This window comes from Suricata suricatta, chromosome 1, assembly GCF_006229205.1.
Source record: "Suricata suricatta isolate VVHF042 chromosome 1, meerkat_22Aug2017_6uvM2_HiC, whole genome shotgun sequence".
Taxonomy (NCBI): Eukaryota; Metazoa; Chordata; class Mammalia; order Carnivora; family Herpestidae; genus Suricata; species Suricata suricatta.
Window position 1 is genome coordinate 75,760,389 of NC_043700.1, and position 18,231 is coordinate 75,778,619.

Below are 18,231 nucleotides of genomic sequence, written 5' to 3' on the forward strand. Positions count from 1 at the left end.
TATACTCAATGGTGGAAATATGAAAGCTTTTCATCTAAGATCAGGAATAAGACAAGGATGCCTGCTCTCACCACTTTTATTCAACATGGTGTTAGAGGTCCTAGCAGTTGGGCAAGAAAAAGAAATAAAGTTCTCCAAATTGGAAAAATAGGTAAAACTCTCACTGTTTCCAGACAACATAACTATATATATGTATATATTCACACACACACACATATATAGTTATATTTTTGTTGTATGTTGATATATATATATATGTATATAAAATCCTCAAGATTGCACCAAAAAACTGTTAGAACTAATAAATGAGTCCAGTAAATTTTCTCAGTACAAAATCAACACACAAGAATTTGTTGCATTTCTATACAGGAACAACAGTCTATCAGAAAGAGTAATTAAGAAAATATTTCCATCTACAATGACATCAAAAAGAATAAAATACCTAAGAATAAATTTAACCAAGGAGGTGAAAGACCTGTACACTGAAAAATATAAGACACTGATGAAATAAATTGAAGTAAATACAAATAAATGTAAAGATATTCTGTGTTCATGGATTGGAAAAACTAATATTGTTAAAGTGTCCATACATTCCAAAGCAATCTACAGATGAGGTGCAACCTCTGTCAAAATCCTAATGGCATTTTCCACAGAATAGAACAATCCTAAAATGTATATTGAACCACAAAAGACCTTGAATAGTCAAAGCAATCTTGAGGAAGTTATCATGGTCCCTTATTTCAAACTATATTATAAATTTATAATAATCAAAACAGTGTGGTATTGACATAGAAACAGACACATAGATCAACAGAACCAAATGGAATCCAGGAATAAACCCACACATATATTTTCAATTATTTACATCAAAGGGCCAAGAATATACAATGAGGAAAGACAATTTCTTTAATAAATGGTATTGGGAGAACTGGGCAACCATGTGCAAAAAGACTGAAACTAGACTATTTTACCATACACAAAAAATTAACTCAAAATGGATTAAAGACAATATTAAGACCGGAAATCATAAAACTCTGAGGAGGTGGGCAGTAAGCTGTTTAACATATATCTTGCTGGGGGGGTTGTTGTTTTGTTGTTGTTGTTTTATCTGACTCCAAGAAAAAAGCATGAAAGCAAAGGTAAATAAGTGGGACATCAAACTAATAAACTTCTTCTGCACAGCAAAGAAATGATCAGCAAAATGTAAAGGCAGTCTACTGAATTAGAGAGAATATTTGTAAGTCATATATCTGAAAAGGGGTTAATGTCCAAAATATAAAGAACTCATATAAGTCAAAATAGGGGGAAAAATCTGGTTAAAAAGTGGGCAGAGGATCTGAATAGACATTTTTCCAAAGAAGACATATACATAGCCAAGAGGCCCATGATGAGATGCTCACCATCACTAATCATCAGAGAAATGTAAATAAGAACCTCAGTCAGGTATCACCTCACACCTGTAAATGGCTATTATTAAAAACACAGGAAATCAATGTTGGCAAGGGCATGGAGGGGGAACCCTTGTTCACTCTTGGTGGGAATACACATTGGCGCAGCCACTATGGAAAACAGTATGGAGGTTCCTCAAAAAATTAAAAGTAGAACTGCTGTATGATCCATCCATTCCACTTCTAGATATTTATCTGAAGAAAATGAAAACACTAACTTGAAAAGGTATATGCACCCCTGTGCTCACTGCAGCAGCATTTACAGTTGCTGAAATATAGAAACAACCTAAGTGGCCATGATGAATGAATAAGATTTAGTATATACACACAATGGAATTCTACTCCACCATAAAAAAGAACAAAATCTTGCCATTTGTGACAACATGGATGGATTTTAAGAGTATTGAGCTAAGTGAGATAAGTTTGGCAGAGAAAGATAAATACTTACGCTGTCTCATATGCAGAATCTGAAAAACAAACTGAATGAAAAAACAAAACAAGGCAAAATGAAACTTGTGTATATAAGCAGATTGGTGGTTGCCAGGGAGAAGGGGGATCCTGGGGTGGGTGTAATAGGTGAACGGGGTCAGGAGGTACGACTTCCAGCTGTGAAGTGAATAGGTCCTGGGGATGTGGTGAGTAGCAGGGTGACTATAATCAATGGTATTGAGACTATCGAAGGTTGCCAGGGAAGAGTGGATCTTAAAAGTGCTCATTAAAAGAAAAAACATTTCTGTAACATTTTCATGGTGACTGACTTGTAGTGGTGATCATTTCACGGTATATACAAGTGTTGAAACACATTGTAAAGTTGAAACTAAACTTCCTTGAAAATTTTACACAAGAACTTACTAGCCAATAAACTACCCTAGCCCATTATACTGAAGAAGTAGCTTTATTTTTATATTTCACTGAATATAAGATTGTTTCTATTGAAAGATGCATCTTACGTACTACCAAAAAATATTTTAACTAAACTGTAACATAATACCATTCATTGCTTAGAACTTTGACTTTATACTTAATAAAAGAGTTATTTTAGACTCATTTACATATGGACATTTTTATACTTAATATTAAGCATTCATGGAAAAATACAAACAAAAGAAATTTATTACACTCCTCAAACATCTTTCTGTTCCAATTCAAATTTTTCTGAATCAGTTTTAAATCAGAACTGTCACTGTTTTCCCCCCAAACATATCATTTTTTCGTGCCATCAAGAACATTGGTACTGTGGCCTTTCTTAAAATAGTTTCCAGTATCATCTCCAGTAATTTTTTCCAAGTCATGAACATTCATTTTACCCATTTTGAAGTTAGCACTTTCTTGACTTTTAGAAGATTTCAGAAAGGTTTTTAGAAAACAACCAGTCCTCAGATTCCCTTCCGAAATTATCTTAAAACGGTTGGTGACATAAGGATCGAGTCATTGCAATTGTTGGGTCATGTCTAAGAATATAAACCTAGTCTGTTCTGTAGCACCAATTATGACCTGACTGCTACTCATCTAACAATGATTATTAGATGCCTACCTGTTGTAGGACATCCTGATTTCAGAAATGTTAAAACATGGGGGAAATGTGTCTTTTAGAGTCAATGAAATTTTTTATTTAATTGCAATAATTTAAAAGTTTGTGGCAAAATTTCTGTATATGCCACATTCGTTATCATACTGTCCAGAGTTCCTATGGGTAAAATTCTTGCAGTATAAACTGATAAATGCCCATGCAGGGAGCAGCACGATTTCAAAACAGCCTCTGCATTTCAGAATTTCATCTTGTGAATTAATGAGCCATGGCATAGATGTTCACTGGGAACTGTTAGCCTATGAAAGCAAGGGGGAGATTCTGTTATATTTAATTGAAGAGCACAATTATAGGTTTTCTGGGTTTTTTTTAAATGTCTGAATTCTGGAGGCCCCTGGGTGGCTCAGTAATTTAAGCATCTGACTCTTGGTTTCGGCTCAGGTCATGATCTCATGGTTCATGAGTTTGAGCCCTGAATTAGGCACTGCACTGACAGTACTGAGCCTGCTTGGGAGTCTTTGTCTCCTGTCTCCCTTTTTCTCTGCCCCTCCCCTGCTCATGCATGCATATTCTGTCTTTCAAAAATAAATAGACTTTAAAATAAAATAAAATCTCTAAATTCTGGATGTTGTCACATTCACAAAAAGTTCCAATGGTTCTGATATGATTTAACAATAGAATTTAATACAATCTTACATTCATTATTCCAATGTGTTAGGAATTGGCAGGAAAAAAAAGAATCCAGAGATTCAGATTCAGCAGATATTGAATTTCTTGAGCATACTTAATTTGGAGCCATTATTTTGAACACTTCTTGCTTTTGTCCATAGCGTTTTAATTCTTCATGGCATGTCCCTGAATCGGCAGTCAAATATCCCTTGAGCTGGACTTCAGCTTCAGTCACCTCTACAGAATCAGTCACAGCATATTATACCTTGGATATAGCTGTTTTCAAAAATTACTGCCTCTTTGATTGCTCCAATATTTTTTATCTTGGGTCTTAATCTCATTTGCCCTTATGAGAGTGTGCCTCTCTCAGTGGGCCCCCCAGCATCCTTCACATAGGACCTCACTACACCTGGCTCCTAAAAGAGCCTGTCTCCCTAGATTGGCTCTCAAATTTCAAATAAGTATCTCCTTTAGAGAGATTTTTACAGTCTTTCCACTCTTCTCTCTCCTTTCTGTTTAGTCCTTTCTCACATAAAACTAAGATTTTTATATATCCTTGAAGTGGTATTCAGATCATGAAACACTGATGCACTTTTGGGACTCAGATTTATAAAATCAGAGAAGAATTCAAATAATAAAGGTTTCTTAATGTAATTCATTGAAATCTTTAAAATGACCATTTTAAATGATCTTCAAAATCTTTCCATTTCTTTATGAAAGAAAAAAAATAACCAAACTTGTTTTAGTTTTGGTAATTCGAGTTGCTGTAACAATCTTCAAAATCCCAGTGGTATATCACAATGAAATCTCATTTCTTACTTATAAAAATGCTTGTAGTTTGCCAGATGATTGTGCTATACCTTCCAGAAGCCAGGCCCTTCCAACTGGGCCTCTCCCACTCCTTTGTTCTTTCATTCATTCTCTTTCATTCAGTCATGGTTGAGGGATTTCTGAATACTCAAGTTTCATCATATTTGTTCTAATGCCTCTAGTAGTTATTGCCTCCCCATAAAGAACTGGCTTCTTTTATGAAGTAGTGTAGAAATCCCAACTTTTTCAAAGGTTTTTTTTAAAGGACAGCTTTATTGAGATGTAATTCATATACCATATTCACTTTTTAAAGTCTACAATTCGGTAGTTTTTAGTATATTCACAAAGTTGTTCAACTATCAGCACAATCTAATTCAGATCATTGTTGTCACTCCGAAAGAAGCCCCACACCCCTTAGCAGCCACTGTGTATATTCCTCTTCTCACAACCTCTGGTAACCACTAACCTACTTTCTGTCTCTATGGATTTGCCTATTCTATGGACATTTTATGTAAATGGAATCATACACTGTGTTTTTTGTGACTGGCTTCTTTCATGAAAATGTTTTCAAGGTTGATCCATGTTATGGCCTGTGTACCTAAACTACTTCATTCCTTCCTATGGCAGAAAAATATTCCATTGTTTGGATATACCACATTTTGCTTATCCATTCAATTGATAGACCTTTAGATTGTTTCCACTTTTTGGCTACTATAAATAACACTGCTATGAACATTTGTGTACAAGTTTTTGCATGGACATATATTTTTATTTCTCTTGGATATATACATAGGAGTGGAATTGCTGGATCATATGGTAACTGAATATTAAAATTTTTGAGGACATGCCAAGCTGTTTTTCAAAGCAGGTGTATCATTTTACAATCCCACCAGCAACACATGAAGATATAATGGTTTAAGCTTTAACTCACTGTATACTCCAACAAAGACAAGCCACATGTTTTTTTAAATTTGTACTTCACATTTTCTTATCCTGAACCATCTTGCACTTTCTAAAGCAGAGACACAAAATATCTTCTCTTTACTGTGACATTAAATGAGATGATACTCCAATAGCTTCCTATTTTATTTTTTCTAGCCAAGGAAAGATGACAGAAGCCAATAAATATTTGCAAAAAGTTGTGGAAATTGCAAGAAATAATTTTCAAAGTCTAGATGTTGTGAGGGCAAGTACAATGCTTGGGGACATCTATAATGAAAAAGTGAGTATATGTGTTTCTTTATTATTGTTGTTATTATTATTACTATTTTTATTATTATTTGAGAGAGAACAAGAGACTGTGCATGAATACGGAAGGGGCAGAGATGGATAGAGGATCTGAAGCGGACTCTGTGCTGACAGTAGATATCCCAATGTGGAGCTTGAACTCACCAACAAGGAGATCATGACCTAAGCCAAAGTTAGACATTTAACCAACTGAGCTATTAAGGCACCCCTGTTTTTTCTTACAGGTGAAAAATTTGCAGAGTTTTAAAATTCTATACCCATTTGACTCTCCCTTCCCATAATATGTTATACAGAATGACCCCAGGACTAGTTAATGCACAAGACTGTTACTTCCTCTTCTTTGAAGATCTGAGCGCCATTTGGGCACCGTCACCATAAGCTGCTAAAAGTGATTCATATCTTCACAGCCAGTGAAGATTCTAAGTGGTTTTGGATTTGAAGAGCAATTAAACATTTCAATTCAAAGAATATCATTATAATGGTTGGCTCTTATCTGCTGACAGTAACATTCATCTCGCTGGCTCCAAATTCTCATTTTATTAATCCAGCTGTGATGGCCCTCTTAGATCCCTCAGGAGAAGAAAACACAATCCCAAGAGTAATTCTGAAGGAAATAATGGAATTCTAGCATCAGATTGGTTATGTGAAAGAAAAGAGAAACAAGATTCAAAGTATCTTATGCAAGAGGTCATTACTAGTGAAATGCATTGGTCACAATGCGTTGGTCTTTTGACTTATGTTCTCATGACTTTATATTTTATGACCTAGATTTTTCTTTAAGAAACAGTATAAAAGAGGCATTTTTCCTCTAGTTATAATTACTGTTTTGCAAATGAATAGGATCTATCATTTTGAGTGTAGTTTCATTCTTAAAGTTTATACACCTTTTCTTAATCTTTTTTTGAGGGGTTATTTATGTAGTGATTAAAAGCACTAATTCTGAGACCAAACTGTTTGTTTAGAAGCCTAGTTCTTTCACTTATAAGATCAGTGACCTAGGACAAGTCACTTAACTTCTAGGTGCCTCGATTTTCTCACCTCATAAGGCTGCGGTGAGTATTGAGTCAGTCAATGTAAAGCAGTTAGAGTAGCATCTGTCAGGGGAAGCCAGTGCCAGCTACGTAAGCCATTATTACTCTCTGCACCTTTAGATGGTATTGCACAATTCCCATTTTCCAGAGGCTCGGAGGGTTTAAATAACCGACCCCAGATCTCCACGTTTCCAGGTGGCAGTGGTATTCAAACCCATACTCTTCATCACTACAGTCTTCTATTTGCCATGTTGACTTTTGACTTTGATGATTACAGAATGATTTAGGCTTTTCTTTTTTAAGGAAATAGAGTTTGAAATTAATTTGAATGAGTGAAACCACTATCGTTAGTCCCTGCTATGGGAAACATACCTTCAAACAAGGTGCCTGATTTCTTCGTACACCACTCTCTCTCACTTGTCCTCATTCATCTGTCTCCTCCCTCTCCTATTACTCACTGTCTTTAAACCCCTCTTTTCTTTTGACTATCATCCTCTACCTTCATTCCTCCTCCCCTACATACCTTGCCCTTCTCTCCTGCCCCTGTCTTTCTGTCCTGCTCTCAACTCTGTGGTCCTCTCTCTCCAATCTACCCCACTTGGTTTCCCCTCTTACTTTGCGTCTCCCCAGCTGTCCCCCCAGGTCTCTCTCTCCACGGTGTCCCCATTCTGCTGCCACATCTCTGTGGCAGTATGCTACTCTGGTGATGCCTCTCTCCTGGATCTTATATGTGCTTTTGTTTACTTTTCGGGATGCTGTGGTGAAAAGCAGACAAGGCTTATGCCCTTGTGAGGTTGGAAGTCTAACGGGAGCTCATGCTGCAGTAGCAGAATTGGTATTCCTAATACTTTTTAAAAGGGTTGTTCTTCAAAACATAAATGCAACAAACGTAAATTGCTTCACTCTTCTACCAAACAATACCCAGAACTCGGTGTTTTGAAACAGCACAAAAATAAGAATCTGCTTGTATTTTCCTAATTGCAGAAAGCATAAGGAAAATGAAACAATAAATTTTTCTAAGGGGTAATTCTTGTATTTGCATTTTTAAGTTTTTTGTCAAGAGTTTGTGTCTCATCAGCATGTATTTTATTCTTTGGTTATTAATTCTTGAAGAAGAGTCTGATATCTTCAAGGCAAGAGACATGAATAATATCCAAAGGCTGTGTCAACTACCAAAAGTTAATTTTTTTTACCAGTTTATCCCCAGCTAATTCCAATTCTAATGTAAAATTTGTAGGATTCCAGGTATTCATTCTATCTTCAAATATGTATGCCTTCAAATACACAAGTTGATTCATACACCTTAGTGATTACTTATATTTTAATGTAATAAATTGTCACTGATAAACAGTATGATGTTAAGTACACAATTCTATAACAGTTAAAATGACATGACAAACTTCAAAACAAAACTTGATTTGTTACTAAAATTGTTAATGTTGCACTCAATTTTTCTGCATTACTGTGATTCTTCAAGGATACTGCCTCAAGTCAGAAAATCTACCGATCACTTCTCAGGCTGAATCTGAATTGTTAAATCATAGCCAAGAATATGATTTGAAAACGTATAACAAAGTGGGTTTATTAGAACTAAACATAGTTATTTTTCCTTCTCATCTTTTTGAAACAAGAGGATAGCCTTGATGACATCCTGAATTTCCTTCTAGTTCTAAAAAGGGAACTAGGGAAATGACAAGGAATGACTAGGAAAATAACATTTCCTGGGGGGAAATGACAAGGAATTATGTCATGTCTCTCTTTTCAGCTGCTTATAGATATTTCCTAATTATTTCAAATGCCTTTATTTCAGTTATATACCTGATCAATATCATAAGATGTTTGCATAGCACATGCTATCTATTACACTTTTCCATAAAGGAAACTGGCAGGACAAAGAGGAACCTACCTCACTGATTTTTGCCACTTGACCCTGAATCTGCATTCAGCTACTTGTTAACTGTGACCTTGGGCACCTGAATTCTTTGATCCTCAGCTCTTTCATCTTTTAATTGTCAATAACAAGACAAAGCTATATGAGGGTTAGAGCTTTTAAAAGCTTAAAGACAACTATTTGAGAATTAGAAATTTAAAAATATGTACATGGTACTTGGTGAGTTCCTAGAACATACTGGGTACACAAAAGCACTTAGCTTCTTAACATCTCAAGCTCAGATCTCTCCCTGCAACTTCAGGCTCATATCCTTCTGTCTGTTTGACATCTTAGATCACTTCAAATATAACCTGTTAAAAACTGGACTCATCATTTCCTCTCTAAATTCTATTCCTCTATTAACTTAATGTTCAGCTATGATAGAATATGATTCAGGTATCTTCTAGGCAGACTTCTCAGTCTATGAGCTCTCCTTATCTGACCTCATCCAAGTCCATGGCCTTAAATAGTATCCATAGGCTGATGATTCCCAAATTTGTATCTCTATCCCTGATCACTCTTTGGGACGCTTGTAAGTCTAACTGGCTACATAGCGTGTCTACCTGGATGTCTAACAGATGTGTCAAATTTAACATGATTCCTTCCTCCCAGGCTTCTGCATCTAAATAAGTGGCATCATGATCCATCAGCCCAGTTGCTCAAGCCAAAAATTTGGATATTCTTTTATTCTTCTCTCCTTTGATCTATATTTAATCCAGAAGCAAATCCTGACCTTTATGCCACCAAAACACAGCTCAGATCCACCTTGTTCTCTGTGTCTGCTCCTGTCATCCTGTCAGTTTATGACCCTATATTCTGTCTACTGCACAACAGCAATAAGTTCAAGCCCATCCGCCACTTCTCCCCTACATCATCCAGTCTCCACACAGAGGCCCAAGAAGTCCTTTTAAATGCAAATTAAATTATGTTATTTCTTTGCTTAAAACACTTCCATTACTTCCCATTCTTCCTAGGACATAAATATAAATCCTCACCCAATCTGAAATATTCTTTTTGAGATGTATATTCCCCCACCCCACCTCTGACTTTCTTTCTTCCCAATCTCCTCATCTGCTCCACCACAGCCAAATGGGCTTAGCAAAGTCCTTCAAACATGGAGAGCTCGGTCCTGCCTTAGGACATCCACCTTAGCTGGAATGGCCTATGGAGTGCCCTCCAATCTGAACTTCATATTGCAGATGTCTTATCATATCTCAGTTAAATGTCGTTTCTTCAGAGAGGTCTTCCCTTGGCAACCTAATAAAAATAGCCACATGGGTGAAGGTAGTTCGAAGACACAAACTTCCAGTTATAAAATAAGTTAAGTCTTGGGGATCTAATATACAGCATGGTAACTACAGTTAGTGACACTATGTTACATATTTGAAATTTGCTAAGAGTAGATCTTAAAAGTTCTCAAATGTGTAACCATGTGAGGTGATATTAACTAAATTAATTGTAGTGATCATTTAGTAATATATACAAATACTTAATAATTATGTCATACTCCCAAAACTGTATGAAAGTACTTTGAAAAGGTACTTGTATTTTGTAATTTAAAATGGCGTTATTGTTATTCATATGGAACACTGTTTAATCACAGCTACTGTTTTTCTAACTTGATTTCTCAAACACATTTTCTTAATCTAAAATGATGAAATCTTGGGGTGCCTGAGTGGCTTAGTCAGTTAAGCATTGAACCCTTGGTTTAGAGTATGAATAAATAAAAATTCTTACTTTTTGAAACTAGAGAAATGTTACCTAAAACAGACATCTGATATTTAGAATTACTGTAGATGTTTGCATAAGAAATCACCCCAAAGTGGGGCGCCTGAGTGACTCAGTCTGTTGAGCATCTGACTCTGACTCAGGTCATGGTCTCCAGTTTGTGAGTTCAAGTCCCATGTCTGGACTCTGTGCTGACAGCTTGGAGCCTGGAGCCTGCTTCAGATTCTGTATCTTCTATTCTCTCTATACCCACCCCTTCCCCTGCTCATACTTTGTCTCTCTGTCTCTCTCAAAAATAAATAAACATAAAAAATTTTTAATAAAATAAAATGATGAAATCTAATCCACTGAATTCTATGGAGCTTTTCAAGACATTTGAGAAAAAAGGCAAAAAATTCAATCAATAAAAGTACCTGTTCAGTTGGAAAAAAAAAGAAGTGGTAGAAACCACTTACCAAAATATCTGAAATCTCCATTTCTTTTCATTGAAATCCTGAAAGCTGCATGCCAAAATAAAAATCATATGAAAACAGCAGCCACCAGGTCACTCTTTAACATTGCCTTAATATTCCACATAAACTTTATCTCATAGTTTTCTTATTTATGTTATTTTCTTATTGTTCTTTAATTTGGCTAGAATAGAAGCTCAGTGAGAATAAGAACCATATCTGCCTTGTTTATTATTTTGTTCCAGATCCAGAGTTGTTGAGCAAAAAATGTGAATTCATTGAACCAATCAATATATTTGTAACTAATTATACCTCTGGAGAGTAGGATTGTCTCACTTTAGGAATTCCAAACTTCTATCTCACTTTTGTACAATAATTCTGAAAACTTACAGTGAATCTTCAAAAGCAAATCTAGTATTGCTGGTGCTTGTCAGTCTTCTTTTAAGGCCTTTAGCATACTGCCCTCATCATCTCTTTTCTGGCTCGGTATTATTCATGCAATGTATTCTAGTTGTATTCTGTACAATTATTTCCAAGAAATAATATAAGACCACAGCATAAGACCACAATTATAAGTCAAAACTGTACTTGGAAAAATATTAGAATTAACTGTTTTCTCTAGTTATGATAGTGTTATAATTATAGTTAGCACATCTTTAAATGGGCATTTGTCCTAATTAATTTACCTTTTACTATATAATCATGGAATACGGGCCGCCCATCCACCTTCCTGATGTGATGTTTTGATGAAAACATACAACTAATATAAAGTAGTCAAATGAGAATGCTTTAGGGAAAATAACTAATAGATTCTTTATGAGATTGCTCATTCCCTAATAAGATCAGATAATAATCATGTAGTTAAAACAATGGTAGTTCCCAACTCCAATAGTACAGAAAATGTGTAAAAACAGATTTTTCCTTAGTACTGGGAAAATGTTCATTTATTTTTTAGCTTGCTAATTGAATAAAGTAGCATTTTAGACACATGAAGAAGGATCTGGCAAGAATTAGAATAATGCATGAAAATTCTGTGTTATATTGCAATAATGAAAGCTTTGTTTTAAGGTCTATGATTCATACAGGTCCTGTTCTGAAACTGTCCACTAAATGCTTATCAGTCATATTTATAACATTAAACAAAGTTCTCTTTTCCAATAAGATGCATTCATGAAGTGCATAAATTCACTTATGTGTTCTCAAATTAATATTTACGATTGCCAAGATTATATACTGGAATCTTCTGAAGTTTATGGTAGGATAGGGAATAACTAATAACAGAATGGAACTACAGAACATTGGACAGAACCTTTGGAGAAGATACTAAATTTAGATATTAAACTGTAAGAATTGAAAATCTAGAAATGCAGTACACATTAGTGTGGTATGCATAAAAATGCTTGCAAATGAAAAGAATTAATGTATTTCCTTTATAGTGTTTTAAACTAGAGAAATTTAGGTTGATACCAGTTTTATGGCAGTTGTATATGTATCTAAATATTGAATATTAGGCTCAATTTGAGAGAAGAATAATTATATGTAATTATAATTATAATTAGTTATAAATATTATAATGCTCCTATTTTAGGGGGAAAATACTTGTTAATAAAATCTAATATAAGTTTTAGGCATAGTAAATTCTGTTAACTGCTGAATCCCCACTGCCTGGGATGGAGCTTGGTAAGCAGTAGTTACCAGATGAATGAGTAATTTCATTTTAACATAAAAATATATAAGATAATTCTAGAAATTTAAATATAAGTCCATTTATTTATGGTCCCTAATTTTCCTAAGACTTCATCTAAAATTCTGAGCCTAAAGCTCAGAAGTATAACTAGAGCAATAGTTAGATATTTATACATTTCTGTTTTTAAAAATAGAGGGGTGCCTGGATGGCTCAGTCGGTTGAGCTTCTGGCTTCAGCTCAAGTCATGATGTCACAGTTCATGGGTTCGAGCCCCGTGTCAGGCTCTGTGCTGACAGCTAGCTCAGAGCCTGTAGCCTGCTTCAGATTCTGTGTCTCCCTCTCTCTCTCTGACACTCCCCTGCCCGCGCTGTCTCTCTCTGTCTCTCAAGAATAAATAAAAAAACATAAAAATATTTTTTTAATAAAATAAAATAAAAATAGAAATGTTTGGCCTAGTCACATATGTTCAGCTATTTTGTCCTATATCTTTGATATCTAGCAAAACATTCCAAAAATTTAACTGGTTTTATTTTCATCTTCAATGTTTGTATTGTTTCTCAATCATATAATTTGCTTCTCATACAAATATCTGTGATACGATTTTATTTTTTCTAATTAAGTAAACTTACTCTCCTATAAATTCTATGTTATACGCTTTGGGGTTTTTTTTTCTTTGTTTTTTGTTGTTTTTTTGTGGGGTTTTTTTTTGCCATTTCCATTTCCTCATTTATTTATTTTTAAATTTCTACTGAGGAACTCAAAGGTAAAGGTTTTTTTTTATATTATAGTTTATTGTCAAGTTGGTTCCCGTACATAACCCAGTGCTCATCCCAACAAGTGCCCCCCTTCATGCCCATCACCCATTTCCCCCCTCTCCCCGACCCCTCATCAACCCTCAGTTTGTTCTGAGTATTTAAGAGTCTCTTATAGTTTGCCTCCCTCCCTCTCCTTAACTATTTTCTTCCCCTTCCCCTCCCCTATGGTCCTCTGTTAAGTTTCTGCTGATCCACATATGAGTGAAAACATATGGTATCTGTCTTTCTCTGCCTGACTTATTTCACTTAGCATGACACCTGCGAGGTCTATCCACTTTGCTACAAATGGCCAGATTTCATTCTTTCTCATTGCCATGTAGTATTCCATTGTGCATATAAACCACATCTTGATCCATTTGTCAGTTGATGGACATTTAGGCTCTTTCCATGGTTTGGCTATTGTTGAAAGTGCTGCTATGAACTTTGGGGTACATGTGCCCCTATGCATCAGCACTCTTGTATCCCTTGGGTAAATTCCTAGATGCTAGGTCATAGGGGAGTTCTGTTAATTTTTTGAGGAACCTCCACACTGTTTTCCAGAGTGTCTGCACCAATTTACATTTCCACCAACAGTGTAGGAGAGTGCCCGTTTCTCCACATTCTCACCAGCATCTATAGTTTCTTGATTTGCTCATTTTAGCCACTCTGACCAGCATGAGGTAGTATCTCAGTGTGGTTTTGATTTGTATTTCCCTGATGATGAGTGACATTGAGCATTGTTTCATGTGTCTGTTGGCCATCTGGATGTCCTCTTTGGAGAAGTGTCTGTTCATGTCTTCTGCCCATGTCTTCACTGGGTTATTTGTTCTTCGGGTGTGGAGTTTGGTGAGTTTCTTATAAATTTTGGATACTAGCCCTTCATCCGGTATGTCATTTGCAACTATCTTTTCCCATTCGTTGGCTGCCTACTAGTTTTATTGATTGTTTCCTTTGCCATACAGAAGCTTTTTATCTTGATGAGGTCCCAATAGTTCATTTTTGCTCTTGATTCCCTTGCCTTTGGAGATATGTCGAGTAAGAAATTGCTGCGGTTGAGGTCAAGGAGGTTGTTTCCTGCTTTCTCCTCTAGGGTTTTGATGGTTTGGTTTCCTGTCTCACACTCAGGTCCTTCATCCATTTGGAGTTTATTTTTGTGAATGGTGTAAGAGAGTGGTCTAGTTTCATTCTTCTGCATGTTGCTGTCCACTTCTCCCAGCACCATCTGTTAAAGAGGCTGTCTTTTTGCCACTGAATACCTTCCTGGCCATACATTTGTGGGACTAATTCTGGGTTCTCTATTCTATTCTATTGGTCTATGCCAATACCATACTGTCTTGATGATGACAGCTTTGTAGTAGAGGCTAAAGTATGGGATTGTGATGCCTCCCATTCTGGTTTTCTTCTTCAATATTACTTTGGCTATTTGGGGTCTTTTGTGGTTCCATACAAGTTTTAGGATAGTTTTTTCTAGCTTTGAGAAAAATGCTGGTGCAATTTTGATTGGGACTGCATTGAGTGTGTAGATTGTTTTGGGTAGTATTGACATTTTAACAATATTTATTCTTCCAATCCATTAGCATGGAATGTTTTGCCATTTTTTTGTGTGTCTTCTTCAATTTCCTTCATAAGTTTTCTATAGTTTTCAGCATACAGATCTTTTACATCTTTGTTAGGTTTGTTCTTTGGTTAGGTTTTTGGTGAAATTTTGAATAGGACCCATTTCTTGATTTCTGTTTCTCTTCATTATTGGTGTAAATTCTATGTTATACACTTGGAAATAAAAGAAAGAATTGTTCACTTCAACAAACAAAAATTACTATTGATAACATATAGAGGGGCTGTGTTTAAACTAGCAAATTTAATTGGAATGAGCCATTTGAGTAGAATTCACTACCCTGTCCTTGCGGGTCTATAACATAATGTTGTATGTACTGCATATATAGGTAACATAACTGTCACATAAGCCCTATTTCTCCCCCTCCTCACCTTGCTAGCAACGTCTGTATTCAGTTTGCTGTCTGAATGCCATGCTTATACAGAGATGCATGGAGTTGAGTAGGCCTCTACTGGTGTATGGTATAAGGGTTTTTCTATGATGTTCATAATACCAGTTCCTTCATAAAATGTGGTGGAAAATGATTTGAAAATTTGTAATAAAACATTCTCTCTTGTAAGGGCTTCTTCTCAAAACTGTGTGCATGCATGTTTATGTGTATATGAGAAAGAAGAGAGGAAGGAGAAGAGAAAAGAGGGGAGGGCTAAAGGGAAGGGGAGAGGAGAGAAGAGGGTTGAAAGTCTGTGAAGAAGGGAATTTTGCTCCCCAGAGCTATACTTTTGTTCCCTTAAAAATATTGCTCAATTCTAAAAAAGATATCCTCCACTAAGGAAAACTCTAGATGTTTTGAAGATTCAAGGTTGGCAGAAGATAGTCTCTTTATTGAGACTCAGTTTAATTATTTGTAGAATAACATTTCCTCATAGGATGACTTATGAAAGTTAGTGACATAATATACATGAGGAACTTAGCACTGGCCCTTACACTTTGAAAGAGCTTGATAAAGACTATTTATTTGTGGACAGTATCTTTTAGGAGGATAGGAGAGTACAACTAAAACCCACAAAAAATACCCAAAACACCACCTTGAATATTTGCCGTGAAATGTTGCAAATGACTTAGAGAAGAAATAAAGTTAAATGATCATGAGTTGTGTTAGTGCCATCAAGTTCATAACTTTCAGAAATCTTGAATACCTCCTATGTCCAGTCAAGAATGATATAAACACACGGGGAAAACAAGAACAACAACCAAATCAGCAGAAAGATACACCTATTTTCATGGCCATTGATTAAATAGATTGGCTGAAAATGATCTCTTGCTATGACTGAACACAAAATCTGGTTTAAAATACTTCATTAAGTAAATCCAATACTACAAGTAATAAACTTACATCCAAATCAATGTGAGTCAGATACTCTTCCCCAAACTTCTTTTTGTTACAGTGTATCAGGTTGAACCATATGAAAATGCTAATATTTGGCCATTTTTAATCCAAAACAATTTAAGTTGCATATAGTTCAACTTGGTAGATAAAACTTTTTAGTGTATTAGCTTCAAGATACTGTATGGTTAGTAATCACAACTTTTTAAAAAAAACCTTATTCTAAACAACAAAATTAAAATAATAAATAAATAAATAAAAGAAACTTATTCTAATAGAGACCCTATTTGCCTGTTCTTTCTTCTAGAAGATGAATGCCATATGTGGAAAAACCAGTGTGGTACATGCCCAGGTGAGCAGACATGTGGAATGATGGAATAAAAATTAAGAAAAAAATGATTTCTCTTACATTTCTAGGGACACTACAATAAAGCTTCTGAATACTTTCAACAAGCTTTTGACACAACAGCAAAGCTAACGGACATGGGTAACATGGATGAAACAAAAGTTCATTATGGAATAGCAAAAGCTCATCAGATAATGCTGACCATTAACAATTATATCGAGTCTGAAGATTTCACTGGACTTGACTACCTGCTGTCGTGGAAGGAGAAGAGAAGCAGCATTGCACCTCATCAGATTATTGGTAAGACTTGGCTTTTTGAAAACTTTAGTTGTGGCTTTAGTTTTTGTGTCATTCTTGAGAGCTTCATTGGTGATTTAGATTTTATTGGTAATTTTAATTGTTCTTTACTACATGAATATGGAATGTCCCTTCATGCACCTTTGATGATAAGGAAAGCATAAAATAGGGGTAATAATTAAACTTAAAGAATCACCATTCACATGTTGTTTGTTTTGTTGTTTATTTGATCAATATGCACTGATCATCTATAGGAAATGTGAGATAAGTTTGTGTTTTTTAAAAAAAATGTTCAGTGTTTTATTTTATTGATAAGAACAAGTCACAGATGTTATTTCACAGATCCCAAACAGTGTTAAGTGCAATTAGTGCTGGACTCTTACTTTACTAATGGAAGTAAACTTTCTATATTTGATCAATTCAAGTTAGAATATTAATTAAGAATAATTTAATATTAATTTCTCTCAGCTCCACATCTTTTCTTATATACTTTTCTTGTAATAATAGTCAAAATAGCTAAATAAAAACAAATAACTAGAGGGGATGTGAGGACCACTTTTATGTCAACTTGACTCAGCTCTAATCCTCAGTTAAAAACTTCAGAATTGGACTTTAAAAATTTTTTAACAGTACCGCCTATGACAGATCTTTAGGTTACATACTTGGTGGAAGCAAACTTTTTAAAGCAGAATAATTTGGGGATGTTTTGGGAAAACTCAAATGGAATCGTAGACAAAATTCTATTATGTAAAGAAGCCTCCCCTGCTTAGAACTCTTTTCTTTCCCCATAGATCATTTAGATGAAACAATAAGCTCTTTGGTGTTTATTTTCTCCATAGAATAAATAGAAAATCACAGTAAATTGGGCACAAAGGAATTTTATTGCTTCTTTTATATTAGTAGAATACCACTTAACCACTGTCTGTCCTTTTGTTATGAAATAAGTAAGGGTCTCATTCCAAATATATGTACAAGATGAAGTCTTAAAAAACAGATGGCTTGTTGAATTTCAATGTGCTCAAGTGCCCAACAAATATTTACAGTTAACTGTTAACTAACCACTTTTTGATAATATTTTGCTCACTTCAGGGTGTTGTGTTGTCATATATTTGCAAGCTTGTTCGGTAGTTTTGAGTTATCTTCCCTTTACTCCTTCATTTTATCTGCCCAGGAGATAAAGCAGAGGAAATATGATCCATCTATCTATTAGATGACTTCTTCTGATAAAAGGTTTGGTAGAGAATGAGTTGGGCTACTCACTTTTTCATATTTACTTGGATAAGCTCTAACCATCACAGTAATAATCAGGGAAAAGTACTCCTCAAAA

General features: G+C 35.2%; 1 protein-coding gene across 3 annotated transcripts in view; it reads left to right on the top strand.

The window, feature by feature from the left end:
• TTC29 (tetratricopeptide repeat domain 29) overlaps positions 1-18,231 on the top strand; it is a 234,357-nt gene that overhangs the window by 134,265 nt on the left and 81,861 nt on the right. For all 3 annotated transcript variants that reach the window (XR_003914733.1, XM_029955273.1, XM_029955328.1), the window contains exons 10-11: positions 5,554-5,677; positions 16,679-16,907. Coding sequence is in view for 2 of the 3 variants with exons in the window: in XM_029955273.1 (XP_029811133.1) it covers positions 5,554-5,677; positions 16,679-16,907 (353 nt within the window). In the remaining variant the exon portion in view is untranslated. The remainder of the gene's footprint in view (positions 1-5,553; positions 5,678-16,678; positions 16,908-18,231) is intronic.